General features: G+C 43.4%; 1 protein-coding gene across 1 annotated transcript in view; it reads left to right on the forward strand.

The window, feature by feature from the left end:
* The window catches only part of LOC129838029 (intermediate conductance calcium-activated potassium channel protein 4-like), a 59718-nt gene that overhangs the window by 14800 nt on the left and 19665 nt on the right, over nt 1-25253 (forward strand). The window contains exons 4-7 of the mRNA XM_055904693.1: nt 430-565; nt 10143-10253; nt 14943-15064; nt 23947-24016. Of these exons, the coding sequence (XP_055760668.1) occupies nt 430-565; nt 10143-10253; nt 14943-15064; nt 23947-24016 (439 nt within the window). The remainder of the gene's footprint in view (nt 1-429; nt 566-10142; nt 10254-14942; nt 15065-23946; nt 24017-25253) is intronic.

The raw sequence follows: 25253 nt of genomic DNA on the forward strand, positions 1-25253 counted from the left end.
TACTGGTACCGAGTCAATATGCGGGGGTACAGGTTAGACGAAGTAATTTGTACATGTAGGTAGGGTTAAAGTGACTATGCATAGATAATAAACAGCGAGAAGCTGCAGTGTACAATCAATGATTAATTGTAAAACAGTCTTATGGCTTGGGGGTAGAAGCTGTTAAGGAGGCTTTTGGACCTAGACTTGGTGCTCTGGTACCGCTTACGGTGCGATGGCAGAGAGAACAGTCTATGACTTGGGTGACTGGAGTTCTTGACAATCAGATTTGCCAACTTAATATATCTCTGTTTTTGTCTTACCCATTGGTCTGATCTTGTTAGTAATGTAATGTCTATATAATATCGATAAAATCTATGAATATCTTCATGTAAGACATATGTATCTGTGTATGTAGTGAGTGACCCCAGGGTGTGTGGCCCTCTACAGGCAGACACAGGAGGAGACTGGTCGTATGGACACGGCTCTCTGGCTCATTGCCATCACCTTCCTCACAGTGGGATACGGGGACGTGTCCCCCAAAACCAGCTGTGGAAAAGTGGTGTGCCTCTTCACCGGAGTCATGGTAACTATATGGAGTCATGGTAACTATATGGGGAGGGGAATATGGAGAGATAGCCTGAGTGTCAAAGCATGATTAAGCCTGTATCTTAAAGGTTACAATGGCTTTTTATAGCAGAACATTACTGTAAAGTAGACAGGCTAAATAACATACAGAGGCTTGCGAAAGTATTCACCCCCCTTGGCATTTTTCCTATTTTGTTGCCTTACAACCTGGAATTAAAATATATTTTTTGAGGGTTTGTATAATTTGATTTACACAACATGTCTACCACTTTGAAGAATATTTTTAATTGTGAAAATAACAAGAAATAAGAATTGTGATACAGTGAATTATAAGTGAAATAATCTGTCTGTAAACAATTGTTGGAAAAATTACTTGTGTCATGCACAAAGTAGATGTCCTATCCGACTTGCCAAAACTATAGTTTGTTAACAAGAACTTCGTGGAGTGGTTGAAAAAAACGGTTTTAATGACTCCAACCGAAGTGTATGTAAACTTCCGACTTCAACTGTATATACTGAGATCATGTGACACTTAGATTGTTCACAGGTGGACTTTATTTAACTAATTATATGACTTCTGAAGGTAATTGGTTGCACCAGATCTTATTTAGGAGCGTCATAGCAAAGGGGGTGAATATATGTGCACGCACCACTTTTCAGTTTTTTATTTTTAGAATTTTTTTGAAACAATATATTTTTTTATTTCACTTCACCAATTTGCAATATTTTGTGTATGTCCATTACATGAAATCCAAATAAAAATTAATTTAAATTTGAGGTTGTAATGCAACAAAATAGGAAAAACAACAAGGTGATGAATAATTCTGCAAGGAACTGTACATGTACTTGTAATGGCTGTCTAATGCCTCCTCCTCGGATGAGGAGGAGGAGTAAGGGTCGGACCAAAATGCAGCGTTGAATGTAGACATAATTAATTTATTTGACAAGACGAACACTGACGCGAACTACACTTGATAATTAACAAAATAACAAACCAACGACGTAGACTGACCTGAACATAAGAACTTACATATAGACACGAAGAACGCACGAACAGGAAAGACTAGCCAAACGAATGAACAAACGAAACAGTCCCGTGTGGTGCAACGGACACAGACACAGGAACAATCACCCACAAACAAACAGTGAGAACAGCCTACCTTAATATGGTCCTCAATCAGAGGAAACATCAAACACCTGCCTCTATTTGAGAACCATATCAGGCAACACATTTAACCCAACATAGAAACACATAACATAGAATGCCCACGCCAACTCACGCCCTGACCAACTAAACACATACAAAAACAAGGAAAACAGGTCAGGAACGTGACAGAACCCCCCCCCCCCCCCCCCCCCCTCAAGGTGCGAACTCCGGGCGCACCACCTAAAGTCTAGGGGAGGGTCTGGGTGGGCATCTGTCCACGGTGGCGGCTCCGGCTCCGGACGTGGTCCCCACCCCACCATAGTCAAACCCCGCTTCTGTATCTTCCTCCAAATTAACCCCACTGGATTAAGGGGCAGCACCGGACTAAGGGGCAGCACCGGACTGAGGGGCAGCACCGGACTGAGGGGCAGCTCCGGACTGAGGGGCAGCTCCGGACTGAGGGGCTGCTCGTGCCTGGCGGACGGCTCTGGCTGCTCGTGGCTGGCTGGCGGCTCTGGCTGCTCGTGGCTGGCTGGCGGCTCTGGCTGCTCGTGGCTGGCTGGCGGCTCTGGTTGCTCGTGGCTGGCTGGCGTCTCTGGCTGCTCGTGGCTGGCTGGCGGCTCTGGCTGCTCGTGGCTGGCTGGCGGCTCTGGCTGCTCGTGGCTGGCTGGCGGCTCTGGCTGCTCATGGCTGGCGGAAGGCTCTGGCTGCTCCTGTCTGGCGGAAGGCTCTGGCTGCTCCTGTCTGGCGGAAGGCTCTGGCTGCTCCTGTCTGGCGGAAGGCTCTGGCTGCTCCTGTCTGGCGGAAGGCTCTGGCTGCTCCTGTCTGGCGGAAGGCTCTGGCTGCTCCTGTCTGGCGGAAGGCTCTGGCTGCTCCTGTCTGGCGGATGGCTCTGGCTGCTCCTGTCTGGCGGAAGGCTCTGGCTGCTCCTGTCTGGCGGAAGGCTCTAGCGGCTCCTGTCTGGCAGATGGCTCTGAAGGCTCATGACAGACGGGCGGCTTTGAAGGCTCAGTATAGACGGGCAGTTCATGCGGCGCTTGGCAGACAGACAGCCCATACGGCGTTGGGCAGACGGGCAGTTCAGGCGCCGTTGTGCAGACGGGCAGTTCAGGTGCCGCTGGGCAGACGGCAGACTCTGGCCGGCTGAGGCGCACTGTAGGCCTGGTGCCGGAACTGGAGGTACCGGGCTAAGGACACGCACCTTCAGGCTAGTGCGGGGAGCAGCAACAGGACGCACAGGACTCTGGAGGCGCACAGGAGGCTTAGTGCGTGGTGTAGGCACTGGTGGTAATGGGGAGGAGACACGCACCATAGGGCTAGTGCGTGGAGGAGGAACAGGGCTCTGGAGACGCACAGAAGGCTTGGTGCGTGGTGCCGGCACTGGTGGTACTGGGCTGGGGCGGGGACGTGGCGCCGGATATACCGGACCATGCAGGCGTACTGGCTCCCTTGAGCATGAGCCTGCCCAACCTTACCTGGTTGTATGCTACCCGTCGCCCGACCAGTGCAGGGAGGTGGAATAACCCGCACTGGGCTGTGTATGCGAACCGGGGACACCATGCATAAGGCTGGTGCCATGTATGCCGGCCCGAGGAGACGCACTGGTGGCCAGATGCGTTGGGCCGGCTTCATGACATCCGGCTCAATACTCAATCTAGCCCTGCCAGTGCGGGGAGGTGGAATAACCCGCACCGGGCTATGCACACGTACAGGAGACACCGTGCGCTCTACCGCATAACACAGTGTCTGCTCGTACTCGCGCTCTCCACGGTAAGCTCAGGAAGTTGGCGCAGGTCTCCTACCTGACTTCGCCACACTCCCTTTAAGGCCCCCCCCAAGAAATTTTTGGGCTTGACTCACAGGTTTCCAGCCTCGCTTCCGTGCTGCCTCCTCATACCACCGCCTCTTGGCTTTAGCTGCCTCCAGCTCTTCACGAGGGCGGCGATATTCTCCTGGCTGTGCCCATGGACCTTTTCCGTCCAATATTTCCTCCCATGTCCATGAATCCTGCGATCGCTGTTGCTTTCTCCCGCGCCGCTTGGTCCTTTGTTGGTGGGTGATTCTGTAACGGCTGTCTAATGCCTCCTCCTCGGATGAGGAGGAGGAGTAAGGGTCGGACCAAAATGCAGCGTGGAATGTAGACATCATTTATTTATTTGACAAGACGAACACTGACACGAATTACACTTGATAATTAACAAAATAACAAACCAACGACATAGACTGACCTGAACATAAGAACTTACATATAGACACGAAGAACGCACGAACAGGAAAGACTAGCCAAACGAATGAACAAACGAAACAGTCCCGTGTGGTGCAACGGACACAGACACAGGAACAATCACCCACAAACAAACAGTGAGAACAGCCTACCTTAATATGGTTCTCAATCAGAGGAAACGTCAAACACCTGCCTCTAATTGAGAACCATATCAGGCTACACATTTAACCCAACATAGAAACACATAATATAGAATGCCCACCCCAACTCACGCCCTGACCAACTAAACACATACAAAAAGAAGGAAAACAGGTCAGGAACGTGACAGTACTGTACATGGCTCCATGTCTCTGCAGGTGTACAGAAGTATGATCAAAAATGTAGCCCGTTTTCTACAGCAGGGAAATAATCCTGCAGCAACAGGAAATGTGAATTACTATATGGATTATAATTAATTAACATTTTTGTAAGGGTTGATACATTTTTCGTAAGGGAAAATCATGTCTGAAATTTCAAGGTGGAAATTACAAACTTCAGAAGCCTTTTAAAACCTCAAATACACTGCATTGCAGGAAGGTTATTCTGCAACAGGGTGATCAAATGAAGAAGAATAGAGGGAAACTGAAACACTAGACAGTGCTTTCTAGTTGGTTGTTTTGTAAGTACCTATTACGTTGAAGTGGCTGCAGAAAGTTATTTACTTACAGTAGAAATACAGTGGTGCTTGGTGCCACCCAGTCCCAATAATGACTTTGATGCTGGCGGCTAGTTGCTGGGTACATGCAGAGAGCATGCCATGTACAGTACTGTTGCTACTGACTCATTGTTTGCCTGTCGCTACTCCCATCGATCTCTCTTGTTTTGGCTTCTTTCTCTATTATTTTCCCATGATGGCATTCTTACAATTTCCTACACTACAGCATGTGCCCCCTGTGTGTTGCCAGTGCATGCTATGATGTCTTAAAGTACAGTAGCTGTAGTTTTCATATTGAAGCTTTTCTATTCTATTCTGAAAATGTAACACTACTGTACCAGTGTAATATTATTTTATTATTGTTTTCCCCACGGTCAGCCTGTATATTACATGTTCAGGGGAGAATGCCCAATGATGTCTTGGTTGTTTATGGGTCAGAGAAGTGATTTTCTGGTACCAGGCACTCTCTCATCACACGCACGCACGCACGCACGCACGCACGCACGCACGCACGCACGCACACACGCACACACACACACACACACACACACACACACACACACACACACACACACACACACACACACATTGGAGTAGTTGTTATGTAGATGTCTTGGCACTGAGCAGAGGTGGGAGATGTGAAAGGTTACAGTGAGCTTACTGTTTTTATGGGTGAACTCAGAGAGTACAGGCACTGATAATATTGAACTGTATTTTTATAGCACGTTTCTTACAGAATGCAGCCCCAATGTGCTCTACATGATAACATATGACCTTTCTCTTGTCGAACGACGAAAGCAGTGTGGTTATTGATGCATGTATTGTTATGTCTGTGACTCAAACACTTTGGTTACACCCACTGGTAACAAAGGTACACGCAGTAGAAAAAAAGCTAATTTGAAGCACTGTAAGCATATTTGAAATTTGTGAAAGAGCTGCGACTCTTATGTTCAAGCAGTCTGGGTGCCATGGAAATGACATTAAATAATACACTTCAGGTGTTGTTTAGTCATAGAAAAGAACAAAGGAGTTTCACTATGATATATTGTCATATTCAACTGCCATTGTTTACTAAACAATGGACCCTCACCAGTAAGAATATAGGCCAATATCTCAGTTAAGTAGGTTGATGCTGAGTACAAAGAGTTGATAGGTTTTTACAATGGAAGAATATTTGAGAAGGAGATGGAGAGAGATGGAGAGTAAAGGGAGAGTGAGAGGTGGGAGGTTGGAGGGGGGGGGGGGTGGTAAGAGGGAGTGGGGGAGTGAAAAGGAGAGTGAGGGAGAGTGGAATGCAGAGGGAGATGCAAAGGTAGAGGGAGAGTGAGACGTAGAGGGAAAGGGCAATGGAGACAGAGAGGGAGAGAGATGCAGAGTGAGAAGTAGAGGGAGAGATAGAGGGAGATTTAATTTTTACTCATATCCACATGGCAGTCAATCAAATCAAAGTTTATTGGATATTACAATACATACACAACAAAACGTTCAAGTTGAAATCACAAGAGAAATTCAAGACAATATGTACATTCAGGAGACTCAAATTTTGTTTCGTTAATATACAGTACCAGTCAAACGTTTGGACACACCTACTCATTCAAGGGATTTTCTATATTTTTAATATTTTCGACAGTACCAGTCAAAAGTTTGGACATACCTACTTATTCAAGGGATAGTCTTTATTTTTTACTATTTTCTACATTGTAGAATAATAGGGAAGACATCAAAACTATGAAATAACACAAATGGAAGCATGTAGTAACCAAAAAAGTGTTTAACAAATCTGAATATATTTTATAGTTGAGATTCTTCAAAGTAGCCACCCTTTGCCGGGATGACAGCTTTGCACACTCTTGGCATTCTCTCAACCAGCTTCACCTGGAATGCTTTTCTAACAGTCTTGAAGCAGTTCCCACATATGCTGAGCACTTGTTGGCTGCTTTTTCTTCACTCTGCAGTCCAACTCATCCCAAACCATCTCAATTAGGTTGAGGTTGGGTGATTGTGGAGGCCAGGTCATCTGATGCAGCACTCCATCACTCTCCTTCTTGGTCAAATAGCCCTTACACAGCCTGGAGGTGTGTTGGGTCATTGTCCTGTTGAAAAACAAATTATAGTCCCATTAAGTGGAAACCAGATGGGATGGCATATCGATGCAGAATGCTGTGGTAGCCATGCTGGTTAGGTGGGCCTTGAATTCTAAATAAATCACAGACAGTGTCACCAGCAAAGCACCCCCACACCATCCCACCTCCTCCTCCATGCGTCACGGTGGGAACCATACATGCGGAGATCATACGTTCACCTTCTCTGCGTCTCACAAAGAAACGTCAGTTGGAAACCAAAATCGCAAATTTGGACTCATCCGACCAAAGGACAGATTTCCACCGGTCTAATGACCATTGCTCATGTTTCTTGGCCCAAGCAAGTCTCTTCTTATTATTGGTGTCCTTTAGTAGTGGTTTCTTGCAGCAATTCAACTATGAATTTGCCTGATTCACGCAGTCTCCTCTGAACAGTTGATGTTGAGATGTGTCTGTTACTTGAACTCTGTGAAGGATTTATCTGGGCAGCAATTTCTGAGGCTGGTAACTCTAATGAACTTATCGTCTGCAGCAGAGGTAACTCTGGGTCTTCCTTTCCTGTGGCGGTCCTCATGAGAGCCAGTTTCGTCATAACACTTGATGGTTTTTACGACTGCACTTGCAGTCTTGCAACTTATTGAAACTTATTGAAACTTATTGACTTATTGAAACTTATTGAAACTCACTTGCAACTTATTGAAATGTTCCGCATTGACTGATCTTCATGTCTTAAAGTAATGATGGACTGTCGTTTCTCTTTGCTTATTTGAGCTGTTCTGGCCATAATTATTTATTTTTTTACCAAATAGGGCGATCTTCCTAAAACCACCCATACCACCCAATAATACACCTGATTGGCTCAAACAAATAAAGAAGGAAAGAAATTCCACAAATACATTTTTAACAAGGCACACCTGTTAAGTGAAATGCATTTCAGGTGACTACCTCATGAAGCTGGTTGAGAGAATGCCAAGTGTGTGCAAAGCTGTCATCGATGCAAAGGGTGGCTACTTTGTAGAATTTCAAATATAAAATATATTTTGATTTGTTTAACACTTTTTTGGTTACTACATGATTTCATGTGTTATTTCAAATTTTGGATTTCTTCACTATTATTCTACAATGTAGAAAATAGTAAAAATAAAGAAAAACCCTGGAATGAGAAGGTGTGTCCAAACTTCTGACTGGTACTGTACATTGGTATGGAATGGGCAACTTTTTATATTTCTCAGTCCTGGCATGTGGAATAGAGAGCAGGTGAATCTGTCTGACACTTGTCCTCGGCAGACGGGTAACTGTTCTCTGAAGGGGGTCTTGAACAGGGAAAAAGGAAAGTCAAGGTACAGTTTCTCTCTTCTATCATGAAGTGAGGGCAGTGATAGTGACGTCAGAGCATTGTTGTTTCCAGGATATGCCGTGCCAGGGATGGTTCTGCAAACACGCTTCTGTATGGGTTTGAGTTGTTCAGAGAGGGCTTGAGTCAAGGAGCTGTGCCAAGCTGTTGCGGTATACTCTAGGCAGGGTTGAACATAGCCCGTGTAGATGGCTACCAGGTCCATTTGTGGCATGTTAAATATTTTAAGTCGACGTTGGAAGACTTTTTGCTTCCCTTGCGAATCATTGAATCGATTTGTTCGTCCTATTGCAGAATGTTTTGCACAATGACTCCAAGGACTTTCACACTTCCACAAACTTGCAGGTTTTCCCCATATATCATAAGGGGACATGCAGGGGACAGGTTTCTCATACATGCTACCAACAGGATCTTGCATTTTGAAGGGCCTTGGGCCATGTGACTAGTACAGGGAGAGGGAGGGAGGTATCTGGGTGTTTTCTGCTTGTTGGGCTGTAAGGACTTGGCTCTCTGCCTCACCTTAGCTCTGTCCGTTTCCGATCCGAGTAGATAAGCGGCGGAGAGTCACAAGACCAGCAGAGGGGCGCGAGCCAGGCCGAGACACCTCCCTGACACAGTGGAAAATTATCCTTCACTCCTCTTTCTCTCCCTCTCCCCTTGTTTTTATAAGCTTTCCCCTTTTTAAGGGGAAACTTTCCACCATTTCCATTTTTCGGTAGTTTATAGCCTTTGGCACCACTGGAACAGGAGGGCGTGCCAACCTGTGCCAATGACTTGAAAAAAAAAAGAATTTCCTACTCCCAACAGGGCAGCTCTCTAGGACAATGAGTGAAGCAGTACTCACACCTGTAGTCCTCGGCTGTCAATGACCCCTAGGCTCAACACCTCTATCCTGGGCTGGTCTGCCTCTCTGGTAGTGTCCCAGCTGTGTTGGGGAGGTGAGCGGAGCAGCGTGCTCACCACACATCCTATCAGTGGGGTGTGGATGGATCCCTGGGAAGGATGTTGTGCCTCTTAGAATTCCCAGATTACACTGGTGCAGATTCACATGGAATCTTTGGTTCCAGTCATGCCCATATCAGTACCAGTGAGTGGGTTGGTTGATGTTAGGAAGCAGGCAGAGTATTTTGGGAGCTCTTAGGAGGGGACAGGGGACTAGTGCAGGATTTGTGATTTATCCATCCGAATGGCTCTTAGCATTCTCTCTGTGACCAGACTGTAACCCGTGTTTCATTGTGAGCCTTGGCGTGCATGCTAATGTGATTGTTCTTTTTTTATCAGACTTTGATCTCTCTCTCTCTCTTTTACTAATGCAAACAAGGGAAGGGAAACAGGTAAAAATTGGTCTTCATTTTCAAACAAGTCTAATCTTTAAATGATATGATTACACTGTGTCTCTAAAACCATGTACTGTATTTCCACAGTAATTACACTGGCAGGTACAATGCAATTACGTTGTAGGTAGATACACATTGGTACAACTGTGAGCTTTGTGCAATTACAGTACATATTGATATAAAATTGCACTCAATGGTAAATTAACTATGTTAAATCTCCCCCATAGGTTAGAATTGTAGTCTAAGATTACACAGTCAGAATTTGTGTGTTGAGACTATTGTACCACACTGAAATATAGTCACTTTTAGTGCCAAGTCACTCTGATTCACTCTGTGGGGTTCCTGAGCATTCGTCAGCATTTAGTTGTTCTCTATACTACTATATCAGTGGCACAGTGGCATATGATTAACCATTTCACGCTCACATAAGCATAAGGTCAATTCCGTGTAACTAGTATTATTAGGCGAAATAGGCAAAATAGGCCCACCCTATTTGTCCAAGTTATAGCAAGTCACAACTATGTCATAACTTCTTGAAAAGGAATTACGATGTCTATCTTGATGTTGGCCAAACAGACCTGAAGCTATAGGGCTGATTTTGAATGTTGACATGATCATTTTGTGAATTCCGACTGACTCCCGCTCTTACGGGTCACAAGAGGACACGAGGAGGATGACAAACGGCGATGGTGGTAACCATAGTGACGGTGGTGTGGCTGTCTGTGTGTTTGTCCATAGGGTGTGGCTTGTACCGCCATGCTGGTGGCCGTCATGACCAAGAAGCTGGCACTGAACAAAGGAGAGAAACACGTGCACTTCTTCATGATGGACATCCAGATCTCCAAGCGGGTGAGACGAGGAGAATGACTGCACTAGAGTTTTTCCATATACCATGTGTCCACCTAGTCAGGAAAACTCTGGGCCCTAGTTCTAACCTTTACAAGGGCTGGGAGTTTTTCCTGGTCAGGTGGCCACATGGTCAGTAAAAATACCTGGCTCTATAATGACAGTAATGAATGAACATGTTGTGGGTGTCTCTCAGTTCAAGGAGTCATTTATCCCCATATTTCCAATAACTGAATGATAAGAAAAACATACTGTGACGATCCAAACCACTGTCTTGCATTGATAACTGGTAGCAGCCAGCTCCCTTCAAAGGTTCCCTCGGTCTCACAAGAAAAACAAAACCCTTGACACAACAGATGAGGCCTTCTGGGTGGATGCAGCGATATTTTCCACGTTGCACGCGTGTTATGATTTTGGAGTCTTTTTATAATATTATTTTTTCCTTAAATAGGCCATTCCAGAGGACAGGATAGTGTGGGAAAAGGACTGGGGGGGTGGAGGGCTTGGGAGGTGGGGCCCGCCAATCTCTTAATAGCCTCCAAAAGGCGTCAAAAGGAGGAAATAATCGTGTCCCTGTCAGGAAAGTAACTTGTGTCAGTCCAGGATGGGGAGCTCGGACCGACAGGAAACTGGATAAGATGATGTGTGTGTGTACTCACTGCCATAACTGAGGACACAGTGAGCAAGCGTTTGTTGGTGAGGGGTTACTTCATGTTGAAGCCTCTGACAGGATCCATCTGTTTGCTTATCGCCGGGAAGGAGAATCAACAACCTGAAAATAAACGAGCACAACGGAAGATGCTAGCATGATTTCCATATCCATTTCCAAATATTCATCATTCTCTAATATGTAAGTAGTGTATGGCAGGATTCTTTGACATCCACTGACCTGATTGAGCATTAGCTGAGCGCTAGGTTGGCAGTGTAGGGTGTAGGCTACACCTGGCTGCAGGCTGCAGTGTGTTGTCAGTGTGAGGATGTGAGGTTGTAGGTCTGCTGAGGATATAACCACTTCCTCCCTGGCACTGAACACATCCTCTCACTGGGTGCATCCTTATGTCTGTTTGTAGTTGTTTGGTGTGTGTGTGCGCGTCCCTGCGGAGCTGTCCGTCATTGCCCTGATTTACGTTGACAGGAAGAATAAGGAAAGACATCTGGGCACGGCCCCTGACGGCCCCTAATAATAACCCCACACAGAGGACAACACAAGACAAGGCCCGGCTGTAGTGACATCACCAAGCTCAGATAGCAGGGCAGTTACGGTGTCCTCGTCAGGAAGGATAGCAGACATGAATAGAATCAAAGAGAAACAAGAGGAATATGTTTCCGTAACCAACATATGGCCCACTGATGCCTATTCACATCCTCAAATATTATTCCCTGTATGACGGGTACGTGTACATCCGTTTGGGTTTTTAGCAAACACCGCCGTGTAGCAAACATTAGTGTACAGCCCATCCCGCCTGACCCAGTTCTGCACTAGGCAACATTGTTTTCATCAACATTAACCATGGACTACCTCTCACTTCATAACAGCAGTTTAATCAGCAAATAAACATTCTCCCATGATGGCACCATGACATAAACATTCTCCCATGATGGCACCATGACATAAACATTCTCCCATGATGGCACCATGACATAAACATTCTCCCAAGATGGCACCATGACATAAACATTCTCCCATGATGGCACCATGATATAAACATTCTCCCATGATGGCACCATGATATAAACATTCTCCCATGATGGCACCATGGTATAAACATGCTCCCATGATGGCACCATGACATAAACATGCCCCCAAGATGGCACCATGATATAAACATATTCCCATGATGGCACCATGATATAAACATATTCCCATGATGGCACCATGATATAAACATTCTCCCATGATGGCACCATGATTTAAACATACTCCCATGATGGCATCATGATATAAACATTCTCCCATGATGGCACCATGATATAAACATTTTCCCATGATGGCATCATGATATAAACATTCTCCCATGATGGCACCATGATTTAAACATGCTCCCATGATGGCATCATGATATAAACATATTCCCATGATGGCACCATGATATAAACATTCTCCCATGATGGCACCATGATATAAACATTCTCCCATGATGGCACCATGGTATAAACATGCTCCCATGATGGCACCATGACATAAACATGCCCCCAAGATGGCACCATGATATAAACATATTCCCATGATGGCACCATGATATAAACATTCTCCCATGATGGCACCATGATTTAAACATTCTCCCATGATGGCACCATGATATAAACATTCTCCCATGATGGCACCATGATATAAACATTCTCCCATGATGGCACCATGATTTTAACATACTCCCATGATGGCACCATGATTTAAACATATTCCCATGATGGCACCATGATATAAACATATTCCCATGATGGCACCATGATTTTAACATACTCCCATGATGGCACCATAATATAAACATTCTCCCATGATGGCACCATGATTTAAACATATTCCCATGATGGCACCATGATTTAAACATACTCCCATGATGGCACCATGATATAAACATTCTCCCATGATGGCACCATGATTTAAACATTCTCCAATGATGGCACCATGATTTAAACATTCTCCCATGATGGCACCATGATATAAACATATTCCCATGATGGCACCATGACATAAACATGCCCCCAAGATGGCACCATGATATAAACATTCTCCCATGATGGCACCATGATTTAAACATTCTCCCATGATGGCACCATGATATAAACATTCTCCCATGATGGCACCATGATATAAACATATTCCCATGATGGCACCATGGTATAAACATTCTCCCATGATGGCACCATGATATAAACATTCTCCCATGATGGCACCATGATATAAACATGCTCCCATGATGGCATCATGATTTAAACATTCTCCCATGATGGCACCATGATATAAACATATTCCCATGATGGCACCATGATATAAACATGCCCCCAAGATGGCACCATGATATAAACATATTCCCATGATGGCACCATGACATAAACATATTCCCATGATGGCATCATGATATAAACATTCTCCCATGATGGCACCATGATATAAACATTCTCCCATGATGGCACCATGATATAAACATTCTCCCATGATGGCACCATGATATAAACATGCCCCCAAGATGGCACCATGATATAAACATATTCCCATGATGGCACCATGACATAAACATATTCCCATGATGGCACCATGATATAAACATATTCCCATGATGGCACCATGATTTAAACATACTCCCATGATGGCATCATGACATAAACATTCTCCCATGATGGCACCATGATTTAAACATTCTCCCATGATGGCACCATGATATAAACATATTCCCATGATGGCACCATGATATAAACATATTCCCATGATGGCACCATGATATAAACATATTCCCATGATGGCACCATGATATAAACATATTCCCATGATGGCACCATGATTTAAACATACTCCCATGATGGCATCATGACATAAACATTCTCCCATGATGGCACCATGATTTAAACATTCTCCCATGATGGCACCATGATATAAACATATTCCCATGATGGCACCATGATATAAACATATTCCCACGATGGCACCATGATATAAACATATTCCCAAGATGGCACCATGATATAAACATATTCCCATGATGGCATCATGATATAAACATATTCCCAAGATGGCACCATGATATAAACATATTCCCATGATGGCACCATGATATAAACATATTCCCATGATGGCACCATGATATAAACATATTCCCAAGATGGCACCATGATATAAACATATTCCCATGATGGCATCATGATATAAACATATTCCCATGATGGCACCATGATATAAACATTCTCCCATGATGGCACCATGATATAAACATTTTCCCATGATGGCACCATGATATAAACATATTCCCATGATGGCACCATGATATAAACATTCTCCCATGATGGCACCATGATATAAACATTTTCCCATGATGGCACCATGATATAAACATATTCCCATGATGGCACCATGATATAAACATTCTCCCATGATGGCACCATGATATAAACATTCTCCCATGATGGCACCATGATATAAACATTCTCCCATGATGGCACCATGATATAAACATTTTCCCATGATGGCACCATGATATAAACATATTCCCATGATGGCACCATGATATAAACATTCTCCCATGATGGCACCATGATATAAACATTCTCCCATGATGGCACCATGATATAAACATTTTCCCATGATGGCACCATGATATAAACATATTCCCATGATGGCACCATGATATAAACATTCTCCCATGATGGCACCATGATATAAACATTTTCCCATGATGGCACCATGATATAAACATTTTCCCATGATGGCACCATGATATAAACATATTCCCATGATGGCACCATGATATAACATGCCCTCAAGATGACACCATGCTAACCTTCCGGTTAGTGCTGTAAGTCTTTATAACTTAATCCTGCCATAAGCATGAGTGTTAGCTTAATGCATCACCGTTCCATATACTCTTATCTCCAGCTTTGACAGTCATGCTGTACAAAGGAGTGTGTGTCACACACGTACACGTTAGGGCTGCAGGTTTGATTGACTGGGTCTTGATGTTGGCACTCTGTCTGTCCCAGATCCGCCATGCTGCTGCCAATGTGCTGAGGGAGTGTTGGCTGCTGCACCGCACCAACCTGACCAGGGGAAACAGTGGAGAGCACCGCAGACACCAGAGGTGCCTACTGGAGGCCATCAGAGTGTAAGTCCTCATCACAGTTTAACCTTTGTATTTCAGATGGGAGTAGGCCATCAGTTTGTCCTCTACTATATGCATCTTCAGGTTTCTTGACACATCTCATCTCTACTAGATTTGTTCTGCAGAAACACTGGAGAACAGAAGAATAGCAATACTTTTAGAGACCGTTCAGAACACTAAGCCGTCTAAAGTGTGTGTGTGTGTGTGTGTGTTGTGATGGTTTTATGGGTCATTAACTCTTTGTCAACACTGAACTGAGTCTATTTTGTTTGGATGCTATGGTCCAGCAAAACAAGCTTGGCACTCCACCCCTTCGGTAAAAGATTAGGCCACTATCTAAAATCGACTTTAGACATCAATCAAATGGATACATTCACTGACAATAGTACAGTTTGAATTCAGAATAGAGTAAAGCATACAACATAGTCTCACTCTTACAAAAGCTCTCATGACTAAAATAACTGGACAGTGGTCATCTGACAAACAGTGAAACATTTATTTGACACAGAATTCAGAAGAAGGAACTTCCATCATGTGAAGTCAAATCACAACTAAGAAACACCGGAAAAGTTACAAAAAACTGCTTGTGTTTGACAAAAAAAACATCCTGAATGACAGCTCCTTCTCCATAATAGCACTTGGGAACTTTGACGTCCTCTGCCTGCTTCCCCATGTCTACTTTCATTGTTGTTCATCCATGATGTTTGACAATATGTATCCTAGCCTTCCTGCTAATAACAAGTGGAGTGAGGTGTGGGGTTGCCTGACTTCTTTCACTGGAGATCAAGGAAGCTTAGACGTGTGAATGTGTGAGTCATTATCAGGTAGCAGGACTTCATAATACTGTGTGTGTGTGCATGTGTGTATGTGCATGTGTGTGGGCGAGAGAGAGTATGCCTGTTAGGGTGGAGGGGTTACATTTCCTGTTGTACAGTTAGCAGACCCACTTTAAATACACGGTGGAAGAAAGCATGAGGAGGCACTTCCAGCACCTTGGAATGGAGACGGAGCCAAACAGTTAAGTTACTATTTAGAAACTCCTTTTGCTTTTACTTTTTCAGGTTTTTATGCATCGGTTCTTTGGCTCTGGCATCCCCACTAGGACATTTTAGTGCACATGAGTGCTTGATGGAAGTTCCCTGCAATATTGGTTTCTGTTTTTCTTATTCTGGGGCAGTTCTGGTTTCATCCAGCTTAGAATCTAAATGTAGTTTTTTTCCCCAACCCTAAACGTCGAAATCATTGGAGCAACAGATATTTCTCCAATCTACCCATTCTGAACACAAAGCAGGGCTCCTGGATGTTGAGTTATTGACAGTATCTAAGAGCCAAACACGATAAACTTAAAGGGTCAACCTGCAGATGCTACATCCAGTCTCCCCAGGGGACTGGGGTTGGTTGTCTCACAATTTGGTTGTCACAGTGCTAATTAATCCCAATGTCAATGGCACTGTGTAATACACTATATTTAAGGTTAACATGTGTGAATTCTTTGAAAGAACTCATCCACCTGGTCAATTCATGTCAGCATGACAAAACATTGAGGTGAGGGGAATGTATGTCTATTTCATAGGTGAAAGTTAAAAAAAAAATTGATTGGTGCTTTCTTTGTAAATGTTTGAATTTTGGGAGTATCTATGAACAATTATGTTTGTTGAAAATAGGAAAGGGAGGGCTATATTTCAAACCTATTTCTGAGTTCCTAGGTCAAATCATGTGATAACTGTTGGGGATGGTTGTCACATGGAATGTGAAGTAGGTTGTCGCTATCAGCTCCATTACATCCCAAGCTCTTTAGTTATTGTGCTATAAAGAGCTCCCTTCTCACACACATATTTTTTCTAACACACACCCACATAAAAATGATTTGTTACGTTAAATTATATTCTGGGCAGAACAAAATAATAATTTGAAGTTGATGCGTCATTTCTAACAAAACCTTTTGATATAGCCAATCGTTTCAGTGACTATTTCACTGGTAAAGTGGACAAACTGAGAAGTGAATTTACAACATTGAACAGTGAACCATCATATTATTGTATTGAAGATCTAATAATGAAAGAGAATGATTGCTGTTTTGAATTTGGTCAACATTGTGCGTGTAACAGTATAACTTTAGTATGTCCCCTCGCCCCGACCCGGGCGTGAACCAGGGACCCTCTGCACACATCAACAACGGTCGACCACGAAGCATCGTTACCCATCGCTCCACAAAGGCCGCGGCCCTTGCAGAGCAAGGTGCAACACTACTTCTAGGTTTCAGAGCAAGTGACGTAACTGATTGAAACGCTAGTAGCGCGTACCCACTAACTAGCTAGCCATTTCACATCCGTTACACTCACCCCCCTTTCAACCTCCTCCTTTTCCGCAGCAACCAGTGATCCGGGTCAACAGCATCAATGTAACAGTATAACTTTAGTACGTCCCCTCGCCCCAACACGGGCGCGAACCAGGGACCCTCTGCACACATCAACAACAGTCACCCACTGAGCGTCGTTACCCATCGCTCCACAAAAGCCGCGGCCCTTGCAGAGCAAGGGGCAACCCTACTTCTAGGTTTCAGAGCAAGTGACGTAACTGATTGAAACGCTAGTAGCGCGTACCCGCTAACTAGCTAGCCATTTCACATCCGTTACATGCGGAAGAGGTGGAAAAACTATTGGTATCCATCAAAAAGGATAAGTCACCAGGTATAGACAACCAATATGGGAAGCATTTGAGAATAGTAGCAGACTGTATTGCCACCCCTATTTGCCATGTCTTTAACCAAAGCCTAAAGGAGTGTGTGTCCACAGGCGTGGAAGGAAGATAAAGTAATTCCCGTACCTAATAATAGTAAAGCAACCTTTACTGGCTGTAACAGATGCCCAATCAGTTTGCAGCCTGTTCTTTGTAAGAGATGGATAAAATTGTGTTTGAACAAATGCTACGCGATTTTTCAAAGAACAAGTTAACTACTGACTTCAGTGTGCATATAGGGAAGGGCACCCAACTTGTACTGACTAAGATGGCTGATGATTGGCTAAAATAAATGGATAGTAAGATGATAGTTGGAGCTGTATTATTAGATTTCAGTGCAGCCTTTGATGTTATTGATCATCATTTGCATTGAAAAAAGGTGTTATGGATTTACATCACCTGCCATTATACGGTTAGAGAGTTACTAATCAAATGGAACTCAGAGAGTATTCTTCAATGGAACCTTCTCCAACATCAGATACAGTTGAAGTCGGAAGTTTACATACACTTAGGTTGGAGTCATTAAAACTAGTTTTTCAACCACTCCACACATTTCTTGTTAACAAACTATAGTTTTGGCAAGTCGGTTAGGACATCTACTTTGTGCATGACACAAGTAATTTTTCCAACAATTGTTTACAGACAGATTATTTCACTTATAATTGTATCACAATTCCACTGTATCACAATTCCAGTGGGTCAGAAGTTTACATACACTAAGTTGACTGTGCCTTTAAACAGCTTGGAAAATTCCAGAAAATTATGTCATGACTTTAGAAGCTTCTGATAATTGACATAATTTGAGTCAATTGGAGGTGTACCTGTGGATGTATTTCAAGGCCTGCCTTCAAACTCAGTGCCTCTTTGCTTGACATCATGGGAAAATCAAAAGAAATCAGCCAAGACCCAAGAAAAAAAGTTATAGTCCTCCACAAGTGTGGTTCATCCTTGGGAGCAATTTTCAAACGTCTGAAGGTACCACGTTCATCTGTACAAACAATAGTACGCAAGTATAAACACCATGGGACCACGCAACCGGCATAGCGCTCAGGAAGGAGACGCGTTCTGTCTCCTAGAGATGAATGTACTTTGGTGCGAGAAGCGCAAATCAATCCCAGAACAACAGCATAGGACCTTGTGAAGATGCTGGAGGAAACAGGTACAAAAGTATCTATATCCACAGTAAAACAAGTCCTATATCGACATAACCTGAAAGGCCGCTCAGCAAAGAAGTAGCCACTGCTCCAAAACCGCCATAAAAAAGCCAGACTACAGTTTGCAACTGCACATGGGGACAAAGATCTGACTTTTTTGAGAAATGTCCTCTGGTCTGATGAAACAGAAATAGAACTGGTTGGCCATAATGACCATCGTTATGTTTGGTGGAAAAAGGGGGAGGCTTGCAAGCCGAAGAACACCATCCTAACCGTGAAGCACAGCATCTCGTGATGCCATCTATTTTGTGAAGTGCACCAGTACCTCCTGCAGCATCATGTTGTGGGGTTGCTTTGCTGCAGGAGGTACTGGTGCACTTCACAAAATAGATGGCATCACGAGGAAGGAAAATTATGTGGATATATTGAAGCAACATCTCAAGACATCATTCAGAAAGGTAAAGCTTGGTCGCAAATGGGTCTTCCAAATGGACAATGACCCCAAGCATACTTCCAAAGTTGTGGCAAAATGGCTTAAGGACAACAAAGTCAAGGTATTGGAGTGGCCATCACAAAGCCCTGACCTCAATCCTATAGAACATTTGTGGGCAGAACTGAAAAAGTGTGTGCGAGCACAGAGGCCTACAAACCTGACTCAGTTACACCAGCTCTGTCAGGAGGAATGGGCCAACATTCACCCAACTTATTGTGGGAAGCTTGTGGAAGGCTACCCGAAATATTTGACCCAAGTTAAACAATTTAAAGGCAATGCTACCAAATACTAATTGAGTGTATGTAAACTTCTGACCCACTGGGAATGTGATGAAAGAAATAAAATCTGAAATAAATCATTCTCTCAACTATTATTCTGACATTTCACATTGTTAAAATAAAAGTGGTGATCCTAACTGACCTAAAACACAGAATCTTTACTAGGACTAAATGTCAGGAATTGTGAAAAACTGAGTTTAAATGTATTTGGCTAAGGTGTACAGTCATGGCCAAAAGTTTTGAGAATGTCACAAATATTAATTTTCACAAAGTCTGCTGCCTCAGTTTGTATGATGGCAATTTGCATATACTCCAGAATGTTATGAAGAGTGATCAGATGAATTGCAATTAATTTCAAAGTCCCTCTTTGCCATGCAACTGAACTGAATCCCAAAAACCATTTCCACTGCATTTCAGCCCTGCCAGAAAAGGACCAGCTGACATCATGCCAGTGATTCTCTCGTTAACACAGGTGTGAGTGTTAACGAGGACAAGCCTGGAGATCACTCTGTCATGCTGATTGAGTTCGAATAACAGACTGGAAGCTTCAAAAGGAGGGTGGTGCTTGGAATCATTGTTCTTCCTCTGTCAATCATGGTTACCTGCAATGAAACACATGCTGTCATCATTGCTTTGCACAAAAGGGCTTCACAGGCAAGGATATTGCTGCCAGTAAGATTCCACCTAAATCAACCATTTATCGGATCATCAAGAACTTCAAGGAGAGCGGTTCAATTGTTGTGAAGATGGCTTCAAGGTGCCCAAGAAAGCCCAGCAAGCGCCAGGACCATCTCCTAAAGTTGATTCAGCTGTGGGATCAGGGCACCACCAGTACAGAGCTTGCTCAGGAATGGCAGCAGGCAGGTGTGAGTGAATCTGCACGCAGAGTGAGGCAAAGACTTTTGGAGGATGGCCCGGTGTCAAGAAGGGCAGCAAAGAAGCCACTTCTCTCCAGGAAAAACATCAGGAACAGACTGATATTCTGAAAAAGGTACAGGGATTGGACTCCTGAGTACTGAGGCAAAGTCATTTTCTCTAATGAATCCCCTTTCCGATTGTTTGGGGCACCCGGAAAAAAGCTTGTCCGGAGAAGTCAAGGTGAGCGCTACCATCAGTCCTGTGTCATGCCAACAGTAAAGCATCCTGAGGCCATTCATGTGTGGGGTTACTTCTCAGCCAAAGGAGTGGGCTCACTCACAATTTTGCCTAAGAACACAGCAATGAATAAAGAATGGTACCAACACAACCTCCGGGAGCAACTTCTCCCAACCATCCAGGAACAGTTTGGTGACGAACAATGCCTTTTCCAGCATGATGGAGCACCTTGTCATAAGGCAAAAGTGATAACTAAGTGGCTCGGGGAACAAAACATCGATATTTTGGGTCCATGGCCAGGAAACTCCCCAGATCTTAATCACATGGAGAACTTGTGGTCAATCCTCAAGAGGCGGTTGGACAAACAACAACCCACAAATTCTGACAAACCCCAAGCATTGATTATGCAAGAATGGGCTGTCATCAGTCAGGATGTGGCCCAGAATTTAATTGACAGCATGCCAGGGCGGATTGCAGAGGTCTTGAAAAAGAAGGGTCAACACTGCAAATATTGACTCTTTGCATCATCTTCATGTAATTGTCAATAAAAGCCTTTGACACTTATGAAATGCTTGTAATTATACTTCAGTATTCCATAGTAACATCTCACAAAAATATCTAAAGACACTGAAGCAGCAAACTTTGTGAAAATTAATATTTGGGTCATTCTCAAAACTTTTGGCCACGACTGTTGCCTTGGGCTGTTACTATTCTCTATTGTTTACAAGAATGCACACTCTACACATAAGCACCTACAGCCAGTGAGCTCACTGAGGCTCTTAGTAAAGAGTTACAGTCAGAATGGGTAATTAACAATAAACTGGCCTTAAATACATCTAAAACCAAAAGCATTGTATTTGGTTAAAAGCATTCTCTAAGCCTCAACTGGAGTTGTGCAGGATGTGACCAGGATGTGACCATTGAACAAGTTGAAGAAGCTGAACTCCAGGGAGTAACATTGGATGGTATGTTATCAAAGTCTGGTTATATTGACAAAGTTGTTATAAAAATATGTTCTGCGTTTGTGACACAAAGATCAACTGTACTAGTTGTTCGGGCTCTGATCTTGTCCAGTCATAATTACTGTGTCTGGTGTTACGGTCAGGTTCAGCAAAGAAAGACTTAGCAAAGCTGCAGCTGGCTCAAAACAAAGCAGTGTGCCTTGCCCTTAACAGCACAAACAGAACTAACATCAACAACATGCATGATGGTCTCACGGTTGAGGGTTGAGGAGAAATTGACTACTTATCTTCTAGTCTTTTGAAGAAACATTTGTGTGTTGCAATATGACTAACCACTTGTATAATCTATGTGCATACACTTGAAAAAGACACATTCCCCACCAGACATGCCACTATGGGTTTTCTTCACGGTACCCAAACCAAAAACAGATTTTATGCGTTGCTTAGTTATGTATAACGCCATGTCATCGTGGAATGCTCTGCCACCAGAGGTTACTCAGGCAAAAAGCAAGTTTAGCTGTAAAAATCTGATAATAAACATACAGTATTGTATCACAGCGCCTCTCCTCTTTCTAAAGATCTGATTTAACTGTACTGTATATAAGAATATGAATATACACTGAGTATACAAACATTAAGAACACCCGCTCTTTCCATGCCATAGACTAACCAGGTGAATCCAGGTGAAAGCTATCATCCCTTATTGATGTCAATTGTTAAATTTACTTCAATCAGTAGCGTGAAGGGGAGGAGACTTGACACAATTGAGACATGGATTGTGTATGTGTGCCATTCAGAGGGTGAATGGGCAAGATAAACTATTTAAGTGCCTTTGAACGGGGTATGTTAGTAGGTGCCAGGCACATCAGTTTGTGTCAAGAACTGCAGCGCTGCTGGGGTTTTAACGCTCAACAGTTTCCCTTGTGTATCAAGAATGGTCCACCACACAAAGGACATCCAGCCAACTTGACACAAGTGTGGGAAGTGTTGGAGTCAACATTGGCCAGAATCCCTAGGGAATTATTTTGATACCTCGTAGAGTCCATGCCTTGATGAATTGAGGCTGTCCTGAGGGCAACTGTTCTGTACTTTGTCATGTATTTGTATGTTTTATGTGGACCTCAGGAAGAGTAGCTGCTGCATGTGCAGTAGCTAATGGGGATCTTAATGAACTTAACTAAACACATGTACATACACATTTACTCAGAATGTCATATGATATTCTCACAACATAAAATGCTGAATTTGGTCAGGAATATTGTTCAATCAAAGAAAGGCTATTTGTAAGATGTTATATTTCTTCATTTCCTGTTACAAAATGAATAAACTACTAGCAAACATTGTGAAAATCAACAACATACTGTGTGACATCCAACCCCACGATGTGGCTGGTTGTCACAAGTGGACAGAGTGTGTTTGATGGCTTAGAACTCCATATTAGAATAAGATATGAGGTTAAAAAGGGTCCCCATTTCAACCGAAGACCTTGGTCTTTCTCCTAATATTAAAAAATAATCTTGTTAGATATACTAGTGCTGAGAAATACACACAAGAGTACAATGTGTGACAACCAACCCTGGTCTCCCCTAACCATTGATCCTTGAAGAGTATGACTTACTGATGAGGCATTTATAAAGTTCAACTGTTGTGCCTCTTCAGAACCCCAAATATAAGCTAGTTATGCTCCAATGTTTTGAAACAAAGTAAATGTAAACAAACACTATATAGCCTCAAACATAGTTTAAACTATTTTGATAGTATGGATGGTCAGTTCTTGCATCCATAGCCCTGTCTATGAATGTGAGTGGTTTCATTTCTACAGCTCCATCCCTCAACTTTTTACCGAAACAGGGGCATGGAGAACGCTATGTTCTTGTTTCTATTGCTGATTGCCATTTTAAGTCTGAAGCAATTGTTTTCTTTTATGTACCTCAGCTTTTCTCAAAGCCAAAGGATTGTGTAATTGTTAGTATAAGGGGTGTTGTGATTGTTCAGTGAAGGGGACCCTCTATAGTGCACACACTACCCAATCAGATCTATACTGTAATGGGTAGAAGTGGCAGTAATGACAGTTTCTCACTTCAGGCCCAGACATTTATTTAAGGTCACTATCACACCGTTATCATACTAAGATGTTGCTATGTCCTTTGTCTGTTTTGGACAGATTCCGGCACCTGCGCCTCAAACAAAGGAAGCTGAGAGATTACGCCAGTGAGATGGTCGACCTGCCCAAGGTAAACCAACCACACCATACAGTAGGCTAGAACAACTCACGGCAGAGCTGTGAAATGCACCCTACTATGTTGTGTGCATTTGCATGAATGAAAGCTGAAGTGTAGGCCTGTGTATGTCTCTGCTGGTATGTGATGTTTTTTTGTCTTGTGTGTGCGTGTATGTGTGTATCTAGTGCGTACATGCATGCATGCGCGTGCTTGTGTGTGGGTATAAGTGTCTCCATTTGTGTGTGCATTTGTATATGTGTGTGTGTGTGTGAGTTCATGTGTTTTTCTGCTGCATTGCGTGGCTGTGCCGGTCATTGTGTGCCAGTGTTCAGGTTGTACATGACCCCTACTCATCTGGGAGGTCCCTCTTTCATGTCCCCTGCTCTGCTCTCTACTGAAACTGGGTCAAAGGATAAAATATCAACAAGCACACACACACTGATGAACGCACAGACACCTACATTTGCAAGCGCGCGCGCACACACACACACACACACACACACACACACACACACACACACACACACACACACACACACACACACACACACACACGTGTGCAGGATAACCCAGATCCAGGTAATAACCACACTTTTGAAACAGACCATTATCCAGTATATTAAATTTGCTGTGTAATTTATTACTAGGTGTTGAGACACATAAAATGTCTGTAAAAGACACATAAAACTCTATAAAACAGCCATGAGTTCTAGCAGAAGGTTCAAGTCACTCTGTGATGTATTCCTAGACTCAGAGCTTTTTACCTAATGGGCAGTATACCTGGCAAAGAATGCACAACTAAAGAAAATGTCTATAGTTAATGGGTGGTAAGCACTTTTATTAATTAAATTGATCAATATATTTGTGCAAGTCCAGCTCATGTGTATATCGAACACAGGAACCAGTTTATGAGGAAGAAACGATCACAGGAGACATGGGAGATGGGAGATAAGTACATGTGTCATATGTGGTTCCCCTCAATGTTTTAACTACCCTAGGGAGTTGTTTCCCCCAAGAGAGTTGCCACTGTCACCCTCAGCTCATCTGGGGTTAAGTCTGGGTTTATCTGAATTCCATGTCTGGATTTTGTTAGGCATGCTTGTGTTGTTACGACAAATAACTATAAAAAAACACAACACAACTAGCATTGGGTGAATGGATTAATTGTCTGTTTGATCGTTTGTTTGGTTGATTGACGGTGAACAGATGCAGATGATAATGTTTGGTTGATTGATGGTTGATCGATGGT

This window comes from Salvelinus fontinalis, chromosome 38 (assembly GCF_029448725.1).
Source record: "Salvelinus fontinalis isolate EN_2023a chromosome 38, ASM2944872v1, whole genome shotgun sequence".
NCBI lineage: Eukaryota > Metazoa > Chordata > Actinopteri > Salmoniformes > Salmonidae > Salvelinus > Salvelinus fontinalis.